This window comes from Festucalex cinctus, chromosome 10 (genome assembly GCF_051991245.1).
Source record: "Festucalex cinctus isolate MCC-2025b chromosome 10, RoL_Fcin_1.0, whole genome shotgun sequence".
Classification (NCBI taxonomy): Eukaryota; Metazoa; Chordata; class Actinopteri; order Syngnathiformes; family Syngnathidae; genus Festucalex; species Festucalex cinctus.
The window spans coordinates 23,100,166-23,126,604 of record NC_135420.1 but is presented as its reverse complement, the minus strand read 5'-3'; the positions used below and the strand labels follow the sequence as shown (position 1 = coordinate 23,126,604).

At 42.8% G+C, this 26,439-nt stretch overlaps 2 protein-coding genes across 10 annotated transcripts; one reads left to right on the top strand and one right to left on the bottom strand.

The window, feature by feature from the left end:
* Positions 1-162: 162 nt before the first annotated feature.
* Positions 163-17,130, top strand: cracd (capping protein inhibiting regulator of actin dynamics). 9 transcript variants are annotated; one of them, XM_077533143.1, is made up of 11 exons: positions 169-331; positions 6,337-6,447; positions 10,143-10,320; positions 11,187-11,319; positions 11,395-11,550; positions 11,624-11,836; positions 11,916-14,004; positions 14,312-14,502; positions 14,834-15,008; positions 15,225-15,381; positions 16,471-17,130. In XM_077533143.1, the coding sequence occupies exons 2-11, from the start codon at positions 6,387-6,389 to the stop codon at positions 16,487-16,489; spliced, it is 3,372 nt and encodes a 1,123-aa protein (XP_077389269.1). In that variant the 5' UTR covers positions 169-331; positions 6,337-6,386; the 3' UTR covers positions 16,490-17,130. The 9 variants fall into 9 exon arrangements, with proteins under 9 accessions (XP_077389272.1, XP_077389269.1, XP_077389268.1 ...); XM_077533142.1 differs by having other exon boundaries at positions 11,907-14,004; positions 16,471-17,129; XM_077533145.1 differs by lacking the exon at positions 6,337-6,447 and adding an exon at positions 8,070-8,153 and having other exon boundaries at positions 176-331; positions 11,907-14,004; positions 16,471-17,129.
* Positions 17,131-17,805: 675 nt separating this feature from the next.
* Positions 17,806-26,295, bottom strand: aasdh (aminoadipate-semialdehyde dehydrogenase). The gene is made up of 13 exons (XM_077535195.1): positions 25,906-26,295; positions 25,685-25,805; positions 25,240-25,487; positions 23,878-24,070; positions 23,422-23,773; positions 23,181-23,353; positions 22,019-22,250; positions 21,841-21,953; positions 20,623-21,157; positions 20,397-20,560; positions 20,197-20,322; positions 19,985-20,122; positions 17,806-18,232 (listed from the first exon to the last, which is right to left on the bottom strand). Exons 1-13 carry the CDS (start codon positions 26,145-26,147, stop codon positions 17,858-17,860), a joined length of 3,012 nt encoding a protein of 1,003 aa, XP_077391321.1. The 5' UTR covers positions 26,148-26,295; the 3' UTR covers positions 17,806-17,857.
* Positions 26,296-26,439: the final 144 nt, after the last annotated feature.

Genomic DNA, 26,439 nt, shown 5'->3' with positions numbered 1-26,439 from the left:
TTTTAAATTATTATTGTTAGATTCTATATTTTGTGAGTGTGAGATGGAATTCGCATGTAATTTATGTCATTAGGTGTTTGTTTACATGCATTTTCATACACACACTTAACCCCCTCCTTCCCCCTTTCTTCCTTCCTCGTGTGCACCACCACACCCTCCTCCCCCCTTTCCTCCTCCTCCCCCTCCTGCAGGCGCGTGCAGCTGTGCGTGTGCGTGCTTCTCGCTGTCTGGTACGCGCATCCTCATCATCATCATCATCATCCTCATCCTCATCCTCGGCGACAACAAAAGCGTCGAAGACAGAACAGGAAGGAACCGCCACGCGATCGCCGTGAGTCTTCGTCGCTTTCGAACCGTCGCGTGATGACCTTGTCACCGCACCTCCATCCGTCCGTCCGTCCGTCCGTCCCTCCATCCATCCTCTCTTCCTGACGCGGGCGCGCGCAACGTGCGCCAACGCGTGGAATTTTGGACGCGCGGGCCTCTAATTGCCAAACGGCTTTTGTGCGCGGGTGTCTTTTTGCGAAAAGCATCCTGACGGCTATTGCAATGCAAATAATTTAAACACATTTGTCGTTCCGGTTGTTCAACGCGCGCAAATCTGCCATTTAAACGCGTTACCTATATTGATCCACGCCTTTTTTTTTTTAAGTGGCGTGTTTGTCAAGAGACAATGCATCGTTTTGTTGATGTGGAGGTTTGGAAGGCCGATGATTGCACCCCCCCCCCCCCCCCCCTTTCTACTACACCCACCCTGCTAAAAATGGAATCACGCATTTGGATTTTATTGAGTGTTTAATTAATAATCAATGCGGCATTATACTGTCATGTGGTGGCAGGATGACATGCTCCTTTTTTTTTGGAATTATGGAGCTCTCGTATATGTCTCACAGTCAAGATCGAGTTATGTAAAACCCAGCACGGATTGTTATGCTCCGAAGCAGGTGTTGTGTGCATGTATTGCAGCCGTCTGCACGATGCAGGTTGATGGAGTCCTGCAGGTACAGATGCATGAACACAAGGAGGGGGAACCATATGGGGTAGTTGGGAGCGTTTTGTGTCATTCTAAAAACAAATGAAAACGGCAAGTGCAGATCAACCCTTCACATTCTTGTTTTTGCGCTAAATTCTTCAAAATTGTTGTTGAATGTTGATGTAGTGTTCCGCTCATAATAGTCCACTGAATAGACAGAAAAAGCAAATTTAGTGTTTAGTGCATATGTCTATCATGCTTCTGATTTGTGTGAATTTCCCACAGCTTCAAACCAAAATGGCTGACTTCCTGTTAAGTTTTAGGCATGAAAAATTGAGACTTTGTCATTATCGTAGCCTATTTTAATGTTGCCAATGTTATGCGCTGAGGTTGGATCCCAAAAAACGCAGACACAAATAAGATTTGAACTATTCACATCGAGAGGCGTTGAACAAACTTGACTAGATGAGAAACAACGAGAGTTGCACAGAGGAACAGAGGTAATAATCTGACAAAAACACACTTCTCAGGCAGGCATATATAGACAGTGAATTGATCTGATTGTCTGTGGCTGGACATGTGGGTAACAGGACTGACATGGAATTATCTGATTGGCTGTTGACCAGATAAAGAGATTAAAGATTCTTGACATCACATAGCTTCTGACATCACATGGCGTATTACCAGTTGAAATTAGATGCATCAGTTCAAAACGGACACTTGACCTCACGGTCATGACCCAAACATAGCCCCTGAATGACAGTAAACATAACCCTTGCATGACCCTAGTCATGACAGCCAATTTGTCTGGGATACTTGGGGATGATTTGGACAAATTGTCTCGTAGGTGTTCGTCAGCGTAAAAACCCTGGAATTTGTCCAAAATGGCAGCTTCTACCAAAAATGGTCAACTTCCTGTTCCGTTTCAGGCAGGCATGAAACTTGACACCAGGCTCCACCCACATTACATGACATTGACATTGAATTAAGTTTGGTAGTTTAGCCCATCTATCAAGTATCTGCCTCCTCATTTGAGCAAATTTTCTTCGCCCTAGAATTTGCCTAAAATGGCAGCTTCAAAACAAAATGGCTGACTTCCGCTCCAATTTCAGGAATAGGTCCTTGAAACTTTTTCATGTGTCCTGTTATGACCCAAATTGGTGTCAAGTGGTGAATCTGGTGTTGGGTCGAGGACCGGGTATTTTTGTTTGTTTGTTTGTTTGATCTTCCTGTGTGAATTTGAGTGGCTGTTTTGGATGCCCAATGTCCACTTTCAATGGGATTCATGTGTCTGCAAAAATTGACGAGTTCAGCTATGTCCAAAGATATTTAATTTGTCAGAAGAATGATAATAAAACTAAACAACACCATTTGACAGTTAAGCTCCCCCAAAAGCCTCAAACTAACACGAATAAATCTATCCAAATGTTTGTTTTGTGACGAATCCTCAAAGTATTGTTTTCTATTATGCTAAAATGGGATGCAGCTGTGTGACATGAATGAAAGCTCGACAAAAGAAAAGCATGCAGTTATGTAATGGAAAAATAACATTTAGTTGAAGGATATTGCTGCGATTGGCTGGCAACCGGTCCAGGGTGTCCCCCGCCGACTGCCCAAAGCCAGCTGAGATAGGCTCCAGCACCCCCGCGACCCTTGTGAGGAATAAGCGGTCAAGAAAATGGATGGATGGATGATTTTTTTTCCCCTTGGAACAATGTCGGTTGAAAACGTTTTCATATGGTTTTTTTTAAATTATTATTATAAACTATACAGAAGGCTTTGATACAGCTTCTGACATGAAGAGGTGGCTTAAAGAAATGGAAGTTATTACAAAAAACGGCCAACAGGTGGCAGCAGAGTATAAGAGATCAGCCAGGGCCATCCTGCAACAAGCTCTTTTTGTCAATGTTTTCACCAGGAATGTGAATATCAATGAAACTTAGCTATATTCTAATGCTAATTGCTGCAAAATGGAAACAGATACAAATATACTTTTTTTTCCTGATGAAAGAAGAGAGACTAATCTTTCTTTTGGTAGGTTCCGTGTTTTTGTAGCAATAGAACACAATATTCTGCAGACCTAGCTAAATCAGTCAAAATCCAGTTGCTTCAGTGAAAATGGCTGCGAGTGACTGAGTTAATAAAATAAAATAAACAACCATCTTAATTAATAATAATAAAAAAGTCATGTTCATCCCTCTGGAGAGGATCTATTCAAAATATAGTTTGGGAAAAAAAATGAAAAAAAATAAATAAAAAATACAGTCAACACCTCACATGAGGGAAATGCCTCCCATTTGCCATGACTATAAAATGCCACTAGGGGGCTGTATACACCTTTACTGCCTTATTTCTGTTACCACCTTATGTTGGGCCTTTACCACAACATGCAGCACCTTACAAGCAGATGTGACATCTGCAAAGCTGATGTTTAAAACAATAAGGAAAATCACTTTTATAAACAGTCACAATATGAGGCAAACCATCGTTGCGCTTCCAGATGTGCAACTCACATCATCAAACCGCATCCTCGCGCACGCGCACGCATTTGCCCTTCTGTCCGTCCACAACCGGCGGCTTTGTGCGCGTCGCCGTCCAATGCGCGGGATGAATGGCCTTCTGTCTCGCCGCAATGTTGCCTTTCCAGCTGCCAGACAAAGTGCCACTTTGTGCCTCCTTCGCACGCAGCAGCGCTATCGGAACACGCGCGCGCACACAAATAGATCAGCTGACCAGCCTCAATGTGAGACGATGAAGTCGCGAGTGCTGTACTCGTGGACGACACGCGCGCACGCGCATGGCCAAGCAAACGTCACTGCCTGTGTGTGATACCTGACTCCAGGTGATGCCCTAGTTGCACAGTGACAGCAGGCAGGTGGAAAACTCCCCGGATCGCCTTTGCACACAGAGCTGGACGGTAAGAACTATAATACACACAAAAAAACGACCCTTAAGATCTTTGTATCTTCTCCTTTCTGCGTTTGTTTATTATTTTGTTTGGTAATGTTTGTTTTGTGCATCCGGGGGGTGCAGTTGCCTTCCGTGCACACTCCAACGCTCCACTTAACCGCCGAGTGGAAAATCTCATGTCATGCGATACACGGCGACACGTTGCCCAAAAAAAAAAAAAAAAAAAAAATCTACGACATCGTTTGCTACTTGGTCCATATTGACATGGTGGATCTTTGTGACATTTGGATGCGAAGTTAACTCATTCACTCCCAGCCATCTTCACTGAAGCTGTTTTACTGGATTTTGACTGAGGCCCACAGAATATTGTGTTCTATTGCTATATAAAAAAAAAAAAATGGAACACACCAAGAGAAAGATTAGAGTCTCTGCTTTCACCAGGGAAAAAAAGTGTATTTGTATCTGTTTCCGTTTTGCAGCAAATAGCATTAGAATATAGCTAAGTTTTGTCCATATTCACATTCCCAGTGAAAACACTGACAAAAAGAGCTTGCTGCAAACATGGCCCTGGCTGATCTGTTCTATTCTGCTGCCACCTGCTGGCTGCAATAAACTACCATTGCTTTAAGCCACCTCTTCATGTCAAAAGCTGCATCAAAGCCTTCTGTATGCTCTTGCATTAAAAAAACAAAACAAAACAAAACAAAAACGTGTAAACACGTTTTTGGGAGGGAAGGACAAAGTGTTAAAAAAACATTTTTACACGTTTTTGGGATTGAATGAGTTAATGATCCCACCTCTTTAACTCATTGACTGCCATTGACGGAAAAAGACGTCAAATAATGCATTTTTGCTGGGCTGGCAGTGAATGTGTTAAACAAAATGTGCCAATATATTTTGTGATTATATTGCAGCATCCTTTTTTCCTTTTTTCTTTTTTAAGGCAAATTTTGCTTAAAAATCCATCAATTTTGGTTACATCTCATCTTAACTCATTGACTGCCATTGACGGAAAAAGACGTCAAATCATGCATTTTTGCTGGGCTGGCAGTGAATGTGTTAAATGAAGCCACAATGTACAGTTCTGATCAAATTTCCTGCTATTACGAAGCTTCTGGCATGAATTTGCTTCTTTAAATTGATTTCTTATTATCGTTAGCATTGTGCCTAGAAGACATTAAATTGTCCACAAAACAAAAGTGACAACAAGGTCATTAACATTTAATCAATGAAAACACTTATAGGAACTGCTGTCAACCACAGCTCAAACTCATATAGCATCACATGCCATCTCGAGAAGCTCCGCCTCCTTAAAGACACATTCTGTACATTACAATATGTAGAGTAGTTTCTACGCTCCAAAACAGTTGGGTTAAAAATATCACAATTTCTGTCACAATCCGCTACTCGGGTTCATTTGACCCAACTTGCTGGGTTGTTTTGTACAGAACAAAAATTGGGTTGTTTTGTACAGAATGATCCAATTTTGGATGTTGTTTTATACTAAATGACCAATTTTTTTGTGGGATTGTTTTATACTCAATGACCGAATTTTTGGGGGGGTTGTTTTGTTCAAAGTGACGCAATTCTGGGGGTTGTTTTATACTAAGAAAAAAAATGGGTGGGGTTGTTTTGTCCAAAATGATCCAATTTTGGATGTTGTTTTATACTCAATGACCACATTTTTGGGGGGGTTGTTTTGTTCAAAATGACACAATTTTGGGGGTTGTTTTATACAAAAGACCAAATTCTTTGTGTTGTTTTATTCTAAAAAAATAAATAAATAAAAATGGGTGGGGTTGTTTTGTCCAAAATGTTTGTTTATTTGTTTGTTTTGTACAAATGATAAAATTTTGGAGTTGTTGTATAGGCTACAAATTACCAAATTTTCGAGGGTTGTTTTATACAGAACAACCTTTTTTTTGTTTTTTTTTTTTTTTGTACAAACTGACCCAGCTTTTGGGGTTAATTTATAAAAATGACAATTTTTGGGTTGTTTGATACAAAACGACCAAATTTTTGTTCAAAAGTTGGATTACACTGACCCAAATAGTGGATCAGTTCATTTTTGAATTTCTTTCTTTTTTTTTCTTTTTTTTTTTACCCAAATTGGGTTGTTATTATTTGATTATTTTGCGCTAGTATGTTTTGGGTGTTTTTAATAAATATGTTTACAATGTGTTTTAAACAGTTAAGAGTATTGGAAAAAAAAACAAACGTTTTTTATATGGTTTCTCTATATGTGGTGGACTTTCACCTAATGACGAATGCTTGTCGGCTGTACTATTAGAAAATGCAGCAGCTGGTGGTGTTCTTATTATTTTGCTTTTGTTGCCCCGCCCCCTCCTCCATGCCACCCCTCCATGCCACGCTCATGTTCCATGTGACCCGTGATACTAACAAAAGCAAACCTGTTGTTTTTGTGTCTCTTGTGACCGTTTCCTCCCTCCAAGCCGTCGTCGAGGCGTCCGTGAGCCTCAAAAGTTTGCAAACGAGCCCGTCCATGTTCCCTAAGGTTTTACTGCAGTGGTGCGCGGCGCTGTCGAGCTGCGCGGCACAAATAGGTAAAACGAACGGCGACTTCCGTCCGGCAAAAAAAAAAAAAAAAAAAAAAAAAAAAAAAAGTGTCGTCACGCTGCTGCTCTTTGGCTGCTGGTCGTGGCCGCCGGCAACTGCCGGCCGATGTGATGCACCGGCGCCTCGCTTTGCCGTGCTTTTGCGCATGGCCGCTAACCGCTGCGCTATCGCATCTCATCGCCAGTTAACGATTTGCCACATGGGGGCTTTTTTTTTTTTGTCCACGCATTTTTTTACCCACAGTTTTGACATGCGATGCATCCGCTGATGAACATTCGCAATATAGCGAGACCATATAAAAAGCGTTTCAGTCTCGTAAAATAGACTTTAACTTGTGAAAACAAACGTTAGTGTTCTTTATTTTGCCTTCTTGTCTTTCTTAAATACTTGTTTCCTTCCTTCTTTCTTGTGTCCTTTCCTTCTTTCCTCCCTTTCACGCCCAGTATCTCCTATCAATATTCCTTCATTCCTTCCTCCCTTCCTTTGTTCCTTTCATATATTGTTACTTTCTTTCCACGAAACCTTCCTTCCTGCCTACCTTCCATTTTCTTATTTCCTTTCAAAAGATCTTTGTATTCTTCATTCCAACCATCCTTCCCAAACCCTTCCACGTCCATTCCTTCCTTCGATTCCCTTCTTCCTTCCTTCCTTCCTTCCTTCCTTCCTTCCTTCCTTCCTTCCTTCCATCTGTCCTTCTTACCCTCCTTTCATCCTTCCTACCTTCCTTCCTTCCTTCCTTCCTCCCTTCCTTCCTTCCTCCCTTCCTTCCTTCCTTCCTTCCTTCCTTCCTTCCTTCCTTCCTTTCTTCCTTCCTTCCTTCCTACCTTCCCTCCTACCTTCCGTCCTTCCTTCCTTCCTTCCTTCTTCCCCAACAATTCATTCAGTTCCTTCCTTCAATTCCCTTCTTCCTTCCTTCCTTCCTTCCTTCCTTCCTTCCTTCCTTCCTTCCTTCCTTCCTTCCTTCCTTCCATCTGTCCTTCTTACCCTCCTTTCATCCAGTCTTCCTTCATTCCTTCCTTCCTTCCATCTGTCCTTCTTACCCTCCTTTCATCCAGTCTTCCTTCCTTCCTTCCTTCCTTCCATCTGTCCTTCTTACCCTTTCATCCAGTCTTCCTTCCTTCCTTCCTTCCTTCCTTCCTTCCTTCCTTCCTTCCTTCCTTCCTTCTTCCCCAACAATTCAGTTCCTTCCTTCAATTCCCTTCTTCCTTCCTTCCTTCCTTCCTTCCTTCCTTCCTTCCTTCCTTCCTTCCTTCCTTCCTTCTTCCCCAACAATTCATTCAGTTCCTTCCTTCAATTCCCTCCTTCCTTCCTTCCTTTCTTCCTTCCTTCCTTCCTTCCTTCCAAGCCATCTGTTTTCCCTTCCTTCAATCCAACCTTCCTAACTATCTTCCAAACTTCCTCAATTTCTTCTTTTCATGCATACTTTCATCCATGTTTCCTTTTTAATTCCTTTCAGAATTTAAAACGTGTGTACTGTACCGACACTTTTGGCCCAGCTGCCTGTAGTGACATACGACTTCTTATTGAAAAACTACCCACCACACCCTTAATCGAAGCTTTGCCCATCTGCAGTTGAGTAAATTCCCGCGCTTCCTTTGTGTCGCCGCAGCCGAGGTGTGCTGCGGTACGACCATGGCGACGGTCGCCACGGAAACCGAGCCCGGCATGCTTTTAGAGCAGTCTAAAGGCACAGGTAAAAAAAAAAAAAAAAAAAAGATCTAAACCTCTTAAAGGGGCAGTGTTGTTGTTGTTGTTTTTTGTGTGCATCTGTCTCTTTAAGAGTTGCATGGTGTGCTTTGAGTGATGCAAGAGCTTGACTTTTGCTGCTTGTGGTGCTTTTGAATCTCGGAGGGCACACTTAGATAGAAGCGAAAGCCTCCTGCTGGTTTGCCGCCAGCCTCCCTTGCGCTAGCTTCGCCTTCTTCGCCTGATTGGATGTCCATCCGGTGTGAGGAACCAGCAGGAGGCTCTGGGGGGCTCCAACACAGTGAGCGCGCCAGCACGCAGGAAGAGCGGCTGGTCCTTTCTCGTTTCACGCATGAGTGTGTGAGCGCGCCCTCGGCGGTGCATTAAGGTCTTTGTTTCGTGGGCCAGAGTAGAGAGAGAGAGAGAGAGACATCATGTGCCAGCGTATGTTTTGTTATTGTTAATAAATGTTTTCTTTGTGGGATTAGGTTGTTAGTCGTGGTCCAACCCCCAAGAAGGGGATGTGCATGGGGGTGTCCCACCTGAAAATGAAGTCCTGCTGTCACTGAAGCATAACAATACACTCGTAAACCTGCCGGGTTAAAAGTAACCCAAATTGTGTCAAATAACTAACCCAGCACTTAGTCTAAAGAGGGACAGGGCCAATGCTGGGTAATTGATACCCATTGTAATGGGTTGAGGATTTGACCCAGCACGTTGGGTCAAGATTTTGATTCAACAAAATCCAATTTGATGTTGATCCAAAATGACCAATACTGACAAGTTAAAGCAGCCAAGAAAATGGGTTACCAAATTATCAATATAGCTACTTTTTTCTAAGAAGAAGCTGCAACTTCTCTCTGTCACCGGTCACCATAACAAGTCATTCGGCACCCACTGATTTGCATATTCATAGATTTTTTTTTTTCTTTTTCTGTTTTAAAAACATATTTTTCATATTTTTTTTCCGGGATACTTTTTCCCCCATTGACTTTTTTTTTTTTTTGGTATAACGTGTATTGAATGTTTATCAAAAAAAATTTAAGTATAATTTGGCTTTGTAAAAATGTTTTTTTTTCAACATTTTCAAATGTTGATTGTTTTTCAATTAGTCAAGATAGTAGCCCGTACCTAATTTAAATAATTCCCTCCTTCAAGATTTCTATACTGATTACTGAAATTTTCAAAATAAAATTCAAAATTAAGATAAATCATGCTACCTCCAATTTCACGTTTCATGACCAACTTCCAAATTTTCCAAAATAAAATGGCCACTTTTTTTTTTTTTTTTTTTTTTTTGTTGACCAACAATTTCTTCCAGGAATAACATGCATGTTAGAAATGTTTTTCAGTGCACAGATGTGTGAAGTGAAGCATTTTTATTGTGAATGTGAATTAAACAAATCAAGTAGAGGAAAAAAAAATACTCAATTAACTTATTAATGACTCAGTTTGACCCACAACAAAACGTGACACGCCTCCATGTTTGCAATGGCCTCAACAGTCCTTAATATGTACAAAATTAAGGCTAAATGGAGTACTTACCTTCAAACCTGAAGGCGGAAATCCTTTACATTTGAGCACTATCAAAGGCGTCCATAAAATAACGATTTCATGACTTATTAACCTATTTTATGGCAGCAGCTTTCCTCTCAAATGACGATGCGATATGATGATGATATCGTTGAGTTGTACGGGAAGTGCTACCGGTTTAGCATGAGATTTGATTCGTGCTATTCGCTGCTTTGCTTGCCCTGTTTTCTCTGCATGGGGTTTTCTTCCCCCTCCCCACGTTTTGTTCCTAACAAGAGTCAACTCGTCGCTATCTGCTGTCATTCATCTGTCAATCATTCAAAGCCACACGTTCTCAAAAACTCCGCCTCTACTTCTCATTATCTGGCCAGAGATATAACAAAAAAAAAAAAAAAAAAAAAGATTATACTGTGCCTTTATCACGTGGCTTTTTTTTTTCCCCCCTTCTCTTTCCCGCTGGCAGAGAAGCGGAGGCGGCAGGTCAAGTTCCAGCCCTTCAGACGCCTCTTTGGGAAGAAGAAGCAGAAGAGGGAGGAGGCCCAGGGGGGCTTTGATGGGGCGCAGCTGAAGGCCAGTTTCTCCACCGGGGAGGTGTGCAATGGAGTTGTGTCCGACGACGAGAACGCCAGTCAAAGTCTAAGGTGCTCCGTTGATGGGCCGTTAACGAGCTGCCTTTGTGTAACCAGTCAGCAAAAAGGGAAATCATGCAAAAATATCATCCCGTTAGGGGTGTGAATTGCCTCGTGCCTGACGATTCAATTTGTATCACGATTCATAGGTCACGATTCGATTCGATGCCGATTAATCCCGATACACATTTGTAGATCGATTGTTGCGATTTTTTTGACTCAAATTTAGAAAATACTATTCAGTAAACTTGTACATGTACACTGTAAGATTTGTATGAAAAAGTATTATTTATTTATCTGAAACTTCAGTCTGATAACTGTGAGCGACTGTATTTAACAAACATGTCATCTGTTTCATGTTTGAACAGCATTGAAATAAAATATTAAGGCTTAATGCTCCATTAATAACATTCTTCCATGCTTAAGGTATGAATCCTAACCCTAAGTAAGACATTTTGTTGAATATTTTTCCATCAAAAATGGAAGTTTAACTCATTCACTGCCATTCACGGAAAAAGACGTCAAATGATGCATTTTTGGGCTGGCAGTGAATGTGTTAAAAATCGATTCGGCTGCCTATTGAATCGATTCGAGAATTGCGAGCTGTAGTATCGCGATATATTGCCGAATCGATTTTTTTTTAACACCCCTACATACCGTTATAGTTTAGTTCTTTGTTCAGACTTTCGAGGACTCTTGAGACTCCGTCCCAGATGCACAGATGAACTTGTTATTGTAGTGTGTATATGTACTAGTGTGATGGACAAGAAATATTTCTATATGTTCATGTACACCTCTTTTTGTCAACCAAAACCCATTTGAATCAAAAAAAAAGACTGCAGAATGTAAATACGGCGGCGTGGTCTCTGTGTCCGCAGGGACCTGAATCCCATCCGATCTCGAGCCCTCTCGCACGATAGCATCTTCATCCCGGAGGAGTCGGCCAAGCAGGCCGGCCTGGATTTCGCCATGTCCCAGGAAAACGTCTCGGACAAAGTGAAAAATCTGCAGGTCAGGTCCAAGCACAGATTGATGCGAAATGTACTCCCTTTTGCGTCACTCTTTATTTAAAACGTTACCTTGCAGAAGCAGATCGCGCAGACTATCAAGTTCGGCCAGAGGCCCCCTTCTCTGAGAAGAAGCGAAGGGGATGAGGGAAGTTCTGACGAGGAGGAGGCGCCGCAGAGTCCTCTGAGGGTGACGGCGCAAGTTGAAATGGAGCCTGCAAAAGCTGAACCGACGGTAATGCTGACAACACTTACAGTCTTGCACCCAGCCGGGTAATGCTGTTGTAAATGCATTTATTCTTGTCCAGGTCCAAGCGGTCCCACAAGCCAGATCGCACGCCACCCCTGTGAAGTCCCCCAGATCCAAAAGAGTCCTCCCACCTGGCGGTACCATCGAGTCGGTCAACCTAGACGCCGTTCCGCAGTCAACATCTCTCCTGGACAACACGGCGGCCAAGCATAAACTGTCGGTCAAACCCAAGAATCAGAGAGTTTCGCGCAAGCATCGGCGGTTCACGCAGGTGAGAAACATCATTTTACACCAAGCGTTCTGAAACCTTTGGCTAACTAACCATACTTACACATCCCCAGGACCTCCAGGAAGTATCCATCCCTGGCGTGGTGCAAGAAGATCTGGAAGTGGCAGGGGTCTCCGCAGAGCACCGCCGCAGATCCTCCACGGAAGAGCTAGAAGCCTTCAAGAAGCAGCGAGTAGAAGAGGAACGACTGGAAGCGAAGCGGAAGAGGGAGCTGGAGGACGAGGAGAGAAGGCAGCGAGCAGAACAACTGAGGATCGAAGAAGAAGTGCGGTGTCGGAAGCAGCGGGAGGAGAAGGAAGAAGAAGAGAGGATGCTCCGCGAGGAAGAGGAGAGAAGGATCAGGAGTGAAGAGGAGAGGAGGCACCGAGAGGACAAGGAGCGCAAGGAGGAGGAGGCGAGGAGGATAAGGGCGGAGCAAAGACGGAAGGAGGAAGAGGAGGCGAGGAGGCAGCAGGAGCTCGAGGCTCAGCGACTACGTTTGGAGGAAGAGGAGAGCAAGAAGAGGCGGAAGAAGGAAGCAGAGAAGCAGAAGTTGAGAGAGATCCAAGAGAAACGCAAACTGGAGTCAGAGGGACAGCTGAAGAAAATGGCGGAAGATGAGGCACACGGAAGCTCAGATCCTCAGGAGAAGAAGAGGCGAGCCGAGGAGCTTCGCTGGCGGGAGATGGAGGAGCGGCAGCGGCCATTCTCCTTCCAAGTTTCATCCGGAGAAAACGAAATCCTCTTCCCGAAAGTGAACTTGTCGCCCGTTACGGCAACCTCCGCCATCCACGGAGCCACCGTCGAAACCAAGTCCTCCTCCGAAGTACCGGACTCCCCCAGCCGGCAGACTTCTCCGTACGTCCCCCACACCGCCATCCTGGTGACTGGCGCGCAGCTGTGTGGCACCGCCGTCAACCTGGACCAGATCAGGGACACCGCCTGCAAGTCCCTCCTCGGTCTAAGTGAGGACCGGAAGGCCCAGGGAATGCCGCCCGCCAAGACCAAGACGTCCCCGGACCGCAAGTCATCAAATACGAAATCCCTCACTGAGGCCACTGATACGGAACCAGCTGGGGCAGCAGTCCTGGCTGAGTGGGCCAACATCAGGTCCAAGATATTTAAAGGTGTGGAGGAGGGCAGCGAGTACCCAGACCCCAGCAGGAGCCAACCTCAAGCCAGCCACGAAGACCAGCATGAGTTTACCCACACTCACCTGAGGAAGACCATGTCCGCCAGCACCAAGTTCTCCATCACGCCTGCCAAGAAGAAATTCGGAGATTCAAAAAGGAACTCGGAGTGCTCCAGTTCCAGCATGTCGGATGATAAAATGGGAGAGGATGCCGCATCATCCGACGCATCTGCTTCCGCCTCGCCGGCCGCAAGCCGTAAAGCTCAGAACAGGACCAATAAGAATGTCCGCATTGCAGAAAGAGCGGCGGATGAGTGCGTTTTTGCCAAAGATCTCCCGTCTTTCCTCGTTCCCAGCCCCGGAGCCAAGCCTGAGGGACCCGAGTGGAAGGCTCGGGATCGCAGCGTGTCGGCAGAGCCCGAAAGCAGGGTGGAGCCCGACGAACCAAGTTGGGACGGCGAGGAGAATCCGTCGCCGTTTGGCATCAAGCTGAGGAGGACCAACTACTCGCTCCGTTTCCACAGCGAACAGTCCACGGAGAAGCGGAAGAAGCGCTACAGTGCCGGAGATAGCTTCGACGGCGTCCCCTCACCCCTGACCCCCATCGAGCTGGACTCCGACGCCTCCGCGGTCTTTTCCGACCGATCCAGTCCGCCGTCACCTCAGAGAGAAGCCAAGTACTCCCTCGCCTCGGCCTCCCCTGTGATCCCGCGGGCAGGCTCGGGCAAATCTCCTAGCCCGACGCCACGATGCGATGGAGACCACGTCCCCTCTAAACCGTCTCTGTACCGCAGACCCAATGCCTCGCCCAAACCCACCGAAGGAGTTCCCACCCCGCCTCCGTCGCCGCTGCCTATCGTGAGCCACGGCGAGACCGAGGACTCAGCCGGCCGGAGTCATCCTACGACGGTGGCCCAACTGCAGCGGAGCAACCAAGCCCAAGGGGACGAAGAACCCAAGGAGAAGAGATCTTTCTTCCCGTCCATCAACATTCCCTGGAGGGAGAAAGCGGACAGGAAGACGGAGCTCATCAAGAGAGGTCAGAGTCAGCAAGTCCACATAGGTCTTGCAAATTTAGGGCTTACAGAGACACGGTCCTTGATTTGTGGTCGAATTCCTGCCAAAAAAGTTTTTCTCTTAAGGGTTAACTCATTCACTGCCATTGACGGTTTCAAACGTTAAAGATACATGTTAATCGTTAATTTCATGACATGTATTTTGACTATTCTCATAAAGTTCCGAAATGTCTTACCTAATTTATATATAAAAAAAAAAACCCCGATATAGAACGGATAGATTAACAGATAGATGGTCCTCGATCCAAGTTTCTATTTCCCTCTCTGCAGAGAAACCGTCGCTTCAGAGCAGGCACTCCCTGGACAGCGCCAAGGTCCAGGAGAAGGAGGCGGGCCCTCTGTGGATCACGCTGGCGCTGCAGAAGCAGAAAGGATTCCGGGAACAGCAGCAGAACCGCGAGGAGCGTCGCAGCCAACGGGAGGCCAAACTGGCCGAGAAGCAAGCCCGGGAGCGAGACAGCGTGAGTTGAATCCACGACTCATCCATCCATTTTCTGAACCGCTTACTCCTCACAAGGGTGCTGGAGCCTATCTCAGCTGGCTATGGGCAGTAGGCGGGGTACACCCTGAACTGGTCGCCAGCCAATCGCAGTCCGCGACTCCGTAGCAACCGGACTCCAGACGTCACTAACTAGGCCACACCTCTTAGAGGCATTCATCACATGAATACTACATTACATACTAAATTACACTTCATAAAACCGTTTTATTTCTTTACATTTTCTATGTGATTACATTGATATATATTGTACTGACCTTTCAAACCTCACCCATCCACACGTCGGTCCGCAGGTGGGCTTAGCGATGACAATTAGCCCCACGGAGAGCCGAGGAGGAATGGCGAGCGTCAGTCCGCGTTCGAAACCTCAGACTCCGGACGAACCCAAGAGACCAGACAGCCTGCTGGGACGGTTCGAGAGGCGAGAGCAGCTGAAGAAAGCCAACACGCTGCCCAGCTCTGTCACTGGTAGTCACACTCTGTACTGTACAGATTCTTGTGTCGTAACAAGATTCTTGGTTTAAAAACAAAACAAAACAAAACAGGTTTTCAAACATAGTGTAATAAAAGTAAAAAAAAGTCATCAGATGCTATTAGAAATTCAATATAACACCAGTTCAGTAGCTAGTTATTTTTAGACGTACAATAAACACTATTCTCTTTCTTCTGTTTTTTCTTTGCTAGTGGAAATCGCCGACTCCACGCCGTCGCCCCCTGCTGTCAAGGAGGTGACCAAGCGCTTCCCGGCAACGGACTCGCAGCAGGTGTCCACCGAGCCCGCCTGGTTGGCGCTGGCCAAGCGAAAGGCCAAAGCCTGGAGTGACTGTCCTCAGATCATCAAGTAACAACCTCACCATCGACCAACCCCGCACACCCCTTCTGCTCACTACATCAGCGGTCCCCAACTCGCAGGCCGTGGACCGGTACCGCTAACAAAATATTTTGTTCGAGTTGGAAAACAGACTTCCATCTGCTTGATCTAGTTGTAAAAAAAGTTAGCGCAGAAGCTAGCGAAATGAGTAATTGTTGCGGGAGCTTCTTCGGCGAGCCAAATGATGAGACGAAAGAAGAAGCTTACAAGAAAAACAAAGATGTCAGCCGTCCGACTAGCACTGAATACATTTAGCATAGCGGCTATGTTTTTCAAAGGGGTCTGGAACACACTAATGATATCATATTAACTCATTTGCTCCCAATAACGTGTAAATACATTTTTTTTTAACGTTTTAAGTGTCCCAAAGACGTATTTATACGTTTTTTTTGTTTTTTTTTTTTATGCTAGAGCATACAGAAGGCTTTGATGCAGCCTCTCAACTGCAAATGCAAATGGTAGTTATTACACAAACGGCCAGCAGGTGGCAGCAGAGCAAAGGAGATCAACCAGGGCCATCTAGAAAAAAAACCTAAATTACTTAAAATTAATTATTTGTGAAAACTGATAAAACTTAGCTCTCTTCTAATGCTAATTGCTGCAAAACGGAAACAGATAGAAACATACTTTTTTTTTCCTGATGAAAGAAGAGACTTTAGTCTTTCTTTAGATAGGTTCCATGTTTCTGTGGGCCTTGCAAAATCAGTCAAAATTCAGTTAAACACCCGGGATGAACGGGATTGCTTCTGTGAAAATGGCGGCGAGTGAATGAGTTAACATTCATTTCAATGAAAACACAAATTAAACAACTAGGTCACATAACGAATTCCACTCGTCCAAATCTTGCTACCGGTCCATGGTGCTATAAAAAAAAAAAAAAAGTTGGGGACCGCTGCACTCCTCCACTCCGCTACACACACACCAGCTCTGCATGGAGAGACCACACTACTGCACAACTCCCATCGCACTTGGCTGCATTCAAATATACAAATATTCTAATATGTAAAGGTTGCAAGCATGCGGCTAACACACAATTCCACATTTGTATTCCTATTGTAGCCAATCACTGGGATTGTAAATACTCAAAGGCCTCCAATGACGAGGTGAAGCTCGCCAGTGTGAAGACGGGAACGAGTCACTAAAGGGTCTCTAAAGGGCTAGCAGTGTTATTTCCACTGTGTCCGTGACGGGATGGTGGGGATTCGTGGGGGGTTCGCACCCCGCACCGCTCGGCTTCCGGCCACTTCCTGCTTGCTGTACAATGTAGATCAGGGGTGGGCGGGTCTTGTTCTTCAATCTGGATGACTGTTGATTTATTTTATTTGTAATATTTGTTGCAATGAGCCATTCGCCCGTCATTGCGTAATTAAAATTTATTTTTAAATTGATTTTATTTTACATTGTTGTGTAATATTTGTTGCCGCCAATTTGCAAAATTTACTGTTAATCATATAATAAAATATGTGTAATTCTTCACCCCTATTATTTAATAAAAATCAAAACTAACGGAAAATATCTACATAAATATAATAACAAATAAACAGTAATGAATTAAAATAAATGGTTTTACATATTATTCATTTCTAAACTTCATCTGCAAATGAATTGGACCGTCTTTCTCATTAAATAATTTGCTAATGGATTTTTTTCTAAATAATACAATAAAAATATTTTTTTAATTATTGTGTTCAATTGGCAAATGTTAATATAATTAACTAAATAATAAGTATTAACGAATGTAATAAAAAGCTTATTTATTATTTAATTTAAATTACATAATACAAAATAAATAAATTTAATTCAAATAAATTATTTTACTTATTTTATGTATTTATTTTGCCTCATCTACAAATGACCTGGAACATCCTTGTTATTTTATTTTATTAAATAATTGGTTGATTAATTACTGTTAAATAATGAACAATAAGATTATCTTAAAGACAATGCGTGAATCAATATTAAATTAATTAAAATTATTTGCCTTTTTTTTTTTTTTTTATTTGTCTCAGTCCATTTCAAAAATCAAATGTGGCCATTGAGTGCAAAAATTTGCCCACCCCTGATGTAGGTCATCATCATCATCATCATCACTTCCTCCTCTTCGTCCCAGGTCAATGTTCTTCCTGCCGTGATCATGTGCAACATATGTACTGTATGTAAGACAGAGCCTTCTGTTTCTAACCTTGCTGGTGTACGCAGTGTTATGTGTAACAAAATGAAAAAAAAAAGAAAAGATGTTTGGTATCATTTGCACTTTTTTTGGGAGGTCCCACAAAAACTTATGAAGGGAATTCTTTAATGAAAAAAAAAATGTTATGAAGAATTTAAATAAACATGTCTGAATTGAATGGCTGCTTGTTTGTTGACAACAGATTATTAACACTAATTTCTGCATCCATTTAAAGTCCATTTATTTAAAAAAAAAAAAAAAAAGCATAAATAATGACTAAACGCTCATTTGTAAACAATACACATAATCATTCCGACACCCGACCACCAAGGAACGTCCACACACCACCGGAGAAGAGAAAAGTTCCCCAGGGAGCGTCCGCGAGCACAACACACGTCCATCCCTGGTGTCCAGGATGTAGACGGTGCCGTCGGTGGAGGCCACGCCCACCAGCTCCCCTAGCGTGCCGCCGTCGAAGGTGCAGGGGCTGGCGAACACTTTGCCCGCCGTCCGGAACGTCCAAAGCAAGGAGCCGTCGGCGGCGTTCAAGCAGTACAGGCGCCCGTCGTGAGAGCCGCATAGGAGCTTCTGGAGGTCGGAGGTCACGCACGGCGACGAGAAGACGGCGCCGTCTGTCTGGAACTGCCAAAGCTGATACAAAAAATAAAAAATCCTTCACCCAAAAAACAAGCACACACTAAAATCTTTTAATAAAAAACAAAAACAAAACAAAACAAAAAAAACGACCATGTATAGTAAGGTTTTATTTTTTTTTATTTTTTTAATAAGCATGTATAGTAAGGCGTTTTTATTTTTTAAAACGGCCATCAAGTAAGGTGTTTTTTTTTTTTTTTAAATGATCTACGTATAGTAAGGCTTTTTTTTTTTTAACAACCATGTATAGTAAGGCTTTTTTTATTTTTATTATTTTTGTTAAACGACCATGTATAGTAAGGCGTTTTTATTTTTTTAAATGGCCATCAAGTAAGGTGTTTATTTATTTATTTATTTGTTTGTTTTTAAAAAAAATGATCTACGGGTATAGTAAGGCATTTTTTTAAACAACCATGTATAGTAAGGCGGATTTTTATTTTTTTTAATAAGCATGTATAGTAAGGCATTTTTATTTTTTTAAATGGCCATCAAGTAAGGTGTTTATTTATTTATTTATTTGTTTGTTTGTTTTTTAAATGATCTACAGGTATAGTAAGGCTTTTTTTTTTTAAACGACCATGTATTTTATAAGGCGTTTCATTTGTTGTTGTTGTTTTTTTTTTTATAGTAAGGCATTTCTTTTTTTAACAACCATGTAAAGTAAGGCTTTTTTTTTTTTTTTTAACGACCATGTATAGTAAGGCGTCTTCAAAACAAACAAAAAACATTTGTGTTTTTTTTTAATGATCTACAGGTATAGTATGGCATTTTTTTTAACAACCATGTATTGTAAGGCTTTTTTTTTTTTTTTTTTTTTTAAACGACCATGTATTTTGTAAGGCGTTTTATTTGTTGTTGTTGTTTTTTTTAACAACCATGTATAGTAAGGTTTTTTTTTTTTTTTTAAACGACCATGTATTTTAGAAGGCGTTTTATTTGTTGTTGTTTTTTTTTTATAGTAAGGCATTTCTTTTTTTAACAACCATGTAAAGTAAGGCTTTTTTTTTTTTTTAAACGACCATGTATAGTAAGGCGTCTTCAAAACAAACAAAAAACATTTGTGTTTTTTTTTTAATGATCTACAGGTATAGTATGGCATTTTTTTTAACAACCATGTATTGTAAGGCTTTTTTTTTTTTTTTTTTTTTTTTAAACGACCATGTATTTTGTAAGGCGTTTTATTTGTTGTTGTTGTTGTTTTTTTAACATCCATGTATAGTAAGGTTTTTTTTTTTTTTTAAACGACCATGTATTTTGTAAGGCGTTTTATTTGTTGTTGTTGTTGTTGTTTTTTTAACAACCATACATAGTAAGGCATTTTTTTTTTAAACAACCATTTTTTTTTTTAAAACAGCCATGTAAAGTATTTTTTTTAAACGGCCATGTATAGTAAGGCGTCTTCAAAACAAACAAAAAAACATTTATATAAGTTTTTTTTTTTTTTACAATTATGTATAGGAAGGCTTTTTATATACTTTTTTTAATATTTGTTAAAATATTTAGTTTCATTTTCATTTATTTTTATATTTTATTCTATATATTTTGTCTGTCTTTTTATTATTTATTTTATCTGCCTTTTCCCCTTCTTCTTCATTTCATTTTTGGATATTAAATATCGATTCGATTCGATTAATAAATGAGAATCTCGATTCTTTTATGAATCGATTTTTTGGCACACCCCGACAAAATTAGCATGCTAACTTGATGCTAAAATTGCATAATCGCAGGTTTACTGTCTCGTTTCCTCACCAGTGTGCCGTCGTGGCCGAAGCAGAGGATATTTCCGTCCACGGAGCCGATAGCCACGCGGCCGCCGGCGCCGCCACACTTTGGCGAGGAGAAGAAGGGGACGTCCCTGCTGTGCGACCACAGGATGTCGCCGTTCTCCTGACGCCACAAAAAAGTAACTGTCACATTTTTGTGAGTCTGCGACTCTAAAACGAGGTCGTTTTGAAACTTACGGGGTGTAGACATAGCAGCTTGCCACCTAGCGTGGCCACGTACAGTTGGCGGTGGGCGTCGTCCAGGTAGGGTGAGGAGAAGACGGCCCCGCCCCCGCAATGACGTCTCCAAACGCAACGTTGACCCTGAAAGGAAAATCGACGCAGCTGTTGCTTACCCTTTTTGGTAGCCTTCATTTGGTCACATGACCCCGTCTCACCTGGAGGTCGAGGGCGTACACAAAACCGTCATGTGAGCCCACCATCATCCGGCCCGTGAGCGGATCCGCGGCGGCTCGGCTTTTCACGGCGTCGCCCGTTTCAAAGACCCAGCGAGTGTCCCCGGAGTCGGCGCTCAGCGCGTACACGCCGCCGTCGTAGCAACCTGAGCGGAGACATCATCAACGTGTCGTCACGACGACGGTGACGAAAACGGTGAAAGCCGACCTACGACCACGTAGCGTCCGCACGGGGTCACGGCGGCAGAGGCCTCGACGCGTCCGCCGAGGACTCGCTCCCACAGCAGGCGTCCGCCGTCCAAGTCCAGCGCCTGCATCCTGTGCGAGTGCGAGCCGACGAACACGCTGGTCCCGGCGCCGTCTTCCCGCGCCAGAAGCGCCGGCGAGGCGTCCACGCATCTGCCCGTGTCCGAAGACCAGCGCTCGCTGAGGACCAACGCGCTCCTTCCGTCTTGCATCCTCGTCTCAGCTTCTGCTTTAAAGACTTTTAAAGGCCGCCTCTCGTCGCCGCCCCCCGGAGGCGCTTCCGCGGCAATGCGCTCTCTTTTCCCCGGCGCGACGAGGACGCGCAGGACGTCGGCGAAGGTCCCGTCGAGGAGCGCCTCCAAAAGCCGAGGCGAGCCGACTCCGGTGGCGGCCAGGATGTCCTCGCAGAGTCGAAGCGCCTTCAGGGAGTCTCCGCCGCCGAACAGGAAACGGGAGCTCTCGTCCAAAGTGGCGTCCTCGTCGAGACCGAGGGCGTCCTGTTGACGGGCACGAAGACATTCAAATGTTTCTTATACGACTCAGACAGACGGTTGATGGCGCCAATCTGATCTTTTACAGATGCTAATCTTTATTTATACATGCTTAAAAACATTCCTCGGGAAGCCGCTACGAGCGCTCTCTGTTGGCTTGGTGCCCATAGTCTCCTCTTGGATAAATAAATAGCGTTGTTTGGTAGCGAGTCTCGTTACGACTGATTAGACCACACAGTCTCTTGTTTAAAATTGCCATGAATTGCAGGGGTCAGTTTTCTTGGTGCCCTCAATCTCCTCTTGGATAAATAAATGAAGGACCCAGCTAATCCTACGTTATTTTTTGTTAACAAGTCAGAGACTCTGAAATGTTTTGAATGTGAGCTTATCCTGGACACTGCAGTAACTGTACGACACATAGTCTCCACTCTACTGCAGGACTCTGTTTTCTTGGTGCCCTTAGTCTCCTCTTGGATAAATAAATAAAGGACCCAGCTAATCCTACGTTATTTTTTTGTTAACGAGTCTCATTCCGACTGATTAGACCGTAGTGTCTGTTGCTTTGTCTTGTGGCCCTTAGTCTCCTCTTGGATAAAATTGCCAAGAAAAAAAAAAAAAAGAGTACAGGAGTCTCCACTTTGCTGCTGTCTCCTCTTAACAACTGAACTATAAGAGGACATTTGTCATACCTGCCATAAAGTTTGCAGCATTTTCTTGAGTTGGGAGACATCTTTATGTGATTGACTGACGTCCAATCGTTGCCTCTGGTAAATTTTCACCAATGCCCGCATGTCCACTTTGCCTGCACATGAGAAGCAATGAGCATTCCAGACATACCTCATAAATCCATTTTTGGTCCATGCTCACCATGAGGGGTCAAAGGTAAGGCCGGGACCTGCAGCAGCGTGTCTGGAACGGCGTAGGAGGGCAGCAGCGGAGTCAGCTGCCTCACGAGGTGCCTGCTTAGCGGGTCGGAGGACGACGCGGACCCGCCGTCGTCGGAACCCGCGGACGAGGCGGTGACGACGAAGGCGATCAGTCGGCCGCCTTCGTGCAGACACACGGCGCAGGAATCCACATCGGGCAGACTCGAGAGCAGCTGAAATAATAAATAAATAATAGCATGAATATTTACAAGATTGAATTTCCATTTGAGCAAATAAAATTAGTAAAAAATAATTATTTAAATAATTTGATAACATAAAAATATTTAAAAACACACAATTGTAATATATAGAGAAATTTCAATCTGATATTTTCCTATGAAAATCTATTATTATTACTATCATCATAAAAAAAAAAAACTTAATTCAATCAAAATGCTAAAAACTGTGTGTATTAAATGACTAACATAAAAAATAATGTATACTGAATATTATTGTAATTACTTACTATACTTTTTCCATTTTTATTTAAAATTGTATTTGAAAAAAACCCATTTACTTTATTCAACTGCAAACTACAATAGTTTTTAATATACTGTACTATAGAATAACTATGATGAAATAAAATGTTATTAAATAATGTCAAATTACTTTATCATATATTATAAAATAACTTATAATAAGACATGAAATGATTACACAAATACCTAAATAAATTTAAACTAAATTAAGATACACATACAAATTATGTTAAATAAAAATAAAAATAAAAACATTTAAAATTAAACTCAAATATACAAATATGAATTCATTATAAATTATAAGAAAAAACCTGGACACAATTACAAAAATAACAAATTTTAATTAAATTCAAATATTCATATTTCATAATAAACTGATTAAAGTAAAAGTTTAATTAAAAAGCATAATAAATAAAAATATACAGTATATCAAAAAATCATACATATAAAAAAAATGACATTCATTTAGAATAAATTTGACCGCTTAATTAAATGTTACATATTTCATTAAAAAATCATTTCTAGCATTGTTATCTTTGTAAAGAGAGAACTTTTGGATTCAGCACTTGGATCGGATCTCATTTCATTTAATCCAAAAGACAGTTGAAAAAAAAACACGTTTACTTGCTGCAGGTGGTCCAGGTTGACGCGTTTGCCGTGGCGCTTGACGCTTCGGTCCTTCCGGCCGCGGTAGTACATGTGCCCTCCATTCACATCCACCCAGTCTCCCGTGGCCCTCATCGTCCCGGGCACCGGCGCGTCCTCGTGGTCCAGGAGGCAAACCCTCTCGTCGCCGCCTGCCCCCAGGCCGCAGTTTTAACAAACTTTGACTTGCTTTTCTCAAACTTTGCCGGACACCACTCACCTACGAACACCTCTCCTTCTCCTTCCGTCACCACGTCGCCATCTCGGCCCCTCACCTCCACCCGGGTGCCCATCAGGGGCCTCCCCAGAGGCACGGCGGGGGAGGCGGAGCCGTGGGGCCGCCGCAGGAGCGAGGGCGGGATCTCGTAGCAGGTGGCCCAGCAGGACACCTCGGTGACGCCGTAAAGGTTGAACACCGCCGTGGCGTTGTCCTCGTGGCGCCAGGCGCTCAGCGCGGACGCCGACGGGCACGCCTCGCCGCCCAGGGCCAGCGCGCGCAGCGGCGAGCCGCGCGACAGCACTTCCTGCCGGAGGAGGCGCGGGCCGAAGCGAGACAGCAGCGTGGGTGTGACCTGTGGACGAGAAACACGTGAGAGCGATGCTCCTTTTCTGCTCCTTTCACGTAATCCTGAGAAAACCAAGCGGCATTGAAGGCATCGGCGCGAACGGGCGCGACCTGCATGATGGTCGTCTTGTGGCGGCGGAAGAGAAGCCGGCACAGCCGTTTGGGAATTTTCTTGAGCACGGCGGGAACGACGAGGAGCCGAGCCCCCGATGACAACGCCAGGAAAATGTCCACCACTGAGGGGTCAAAGGTCAGCGGCGATGCCAGGAAGACCACGTCGGTCGAACACACCTCAAACAACCGCCTGACGAGAAACACGCGTTGAATGACATCACTCGTCCTTGATTACAGACCAAAGTTGCAATAAAGGAGACATTTGAAGCAAGCTTTAAAATAACTATAACAAAAACATACACATAATACATGAAATATGTTTGGTGTGAAATATAATTATTTTAAGCAAAAATTCCGTTTTATACCCTCATAACACCAAAATTTAATTTAAATATTATTTTTATGTAAATCACAAAGATACATTTTTCATATTTCTATAATATTGTAATTACAATTATTATTTATGCATTCATATTTTCAATACACTAGTATTTATAATACATTCCACTATTATTAATTTATTACTTATAATTTATTAGACATTTTCAATGTATTTAATTTGATTGCTTTAATTATATTTGCATTTAATTAATTATTAGGATAAAACATTTTAATTTAAAAAAAAGGAAATAATCACTTTTCAATTATGTCACAAATATTTTTCACAGCCAATATTGATGAACATTTATTTTATAATGTGTTTTTGCTAGATTTCATTTTATTTCTTAATGAAGGCTAAATTAATTAACTAAAACAAGGATAAAAATGGACTAGCTACCTAAATACAAATTGATTAATGTAATTACTTTTAATTCACATTTTAGAAGATAACAGCATTCCTTGATTTAATTGAAATTATTGCTCAATTTAAACAATTTAATATTAAGCATCAATAAACATTCTAAGAATTCCAATGTACGAATTAAATAAAACTATATTACGTTTACACTATTTAAAATTAAATAAATGTATTTAATATTTCATTTTTGATCTATATTGCTGTGTTATAATCCTGAAACCTACACAAGCAGTCAAATTTCGAGCTACTATAATAAAGTCATTAATTACACAAATTAAAATGACCATGCATTTATTTTCCAGTATCCGTGGAAACAATAATTTTTGCCACTTCCAATATTCTAATTATCGACTGATTCATTAAAAAAAAAAAGAAAAAAAAAAGTTTTTTAACTGACCTTTTCTGGGGGGTGGTTAAATGTCAGTCATCATCTTTGTCATGTGTTGCAATATTTAATGTACACATTTAAAAAATGGCAGAGTTAAGACAGTTTTAAACGTGCTAATAAATTTCATCGAGCGATTAATCGGCCTCATTAATTTCAGCATGTCCTTGCTGACCTCAGGTGTAGGATGTTGGGAAGTATGCATTTGTGCGGCACCCGCACGATCTTGGGCTGTCCCGTCGTTCCGGATGTGTGCAGCACGTAGGCCAAACTTCCTCCTGGTTTGGGGCGGGATGGTTCCGTTTTTTGCACGCCCTGCTTGGCGTCCGTCAGCGGCTCGACCCGAACCAGAGTGAGTTTGAACTTCGGCCACGCCGCAAGCACTTCCACGCTCGCATGCTGGGAAAGGGCCGCCTGGAATCTCTTCATGGGAGAGTAAAGTCAATTATTTTATTTATTATTTTTAGAAAAGCACAAGTTGTACTTGACTTATGAGTTAACTTATGATATGAATGGGGACTCAAATTTCTACTTAGCGCCCTAATAAATGTCCTACTTTGTTTGGAGGCCGTATTAATTTCAAGTAAATCAACCCCATAAATCAGAAAAACTTGGTGAACCTGCAGGAGGTCGCTCTTCACAGCACAGAACCTGAGGTGACACTTGCTCATGACCCGGGAGGAGACAAGTCCTGGAGCTCCTGGATCAAGTGGCACATAGGCTGCAGGTGTTTGCAAGATCCTGCTCCAATTAAAAAGAGGGATAAAGTAGGTCTTAATATTAAATGAACAATCCATTGCACCCAATTCTGCAACGTTAGTGCATGTTTTAATGAGCTCACCCAAGGATCCACACCGGTACGAAGAGATCGTCGCTACAGTACAGTCCTATTACACCGTTGTTGTGTTCGCAGTGTTGCTGCAGGAGATGGAAGAGTTCGCTGGAAAGTTCGAGTAGGTCCTTGTAGAAAAGTGACACCGGACCGTTCGACGAGGACCCGCCGTCAAATGTCACCGCCACCCGCTCGGAGTGAGCCGAGGCGGCGATGGCGACCAGCCCCTGCAGAGTTCCGCTTGACTCCATGCTACCACGCCTCACAACAATAACGTATTAAATACATTTTTATATTTTTTTTAATAGCGAACATAATCCAGGAATCAACAGCGTACAGGTCCGCCTCCGCGGTCATAACATTGTCGCGTGATGATGACGTTTCATGTAACCACACTGTTGCGTTCAGGTCCCCCGATGCGATTGGTCGTGTCAGGAAACAGCTTTATTGAAATAATTACACCCATAAAATGTCAAATTTTTATTTCTTACTGTCATATACTCTAAAATATTAATTAGGGGGGCAACAAAAGTAACTATTAAA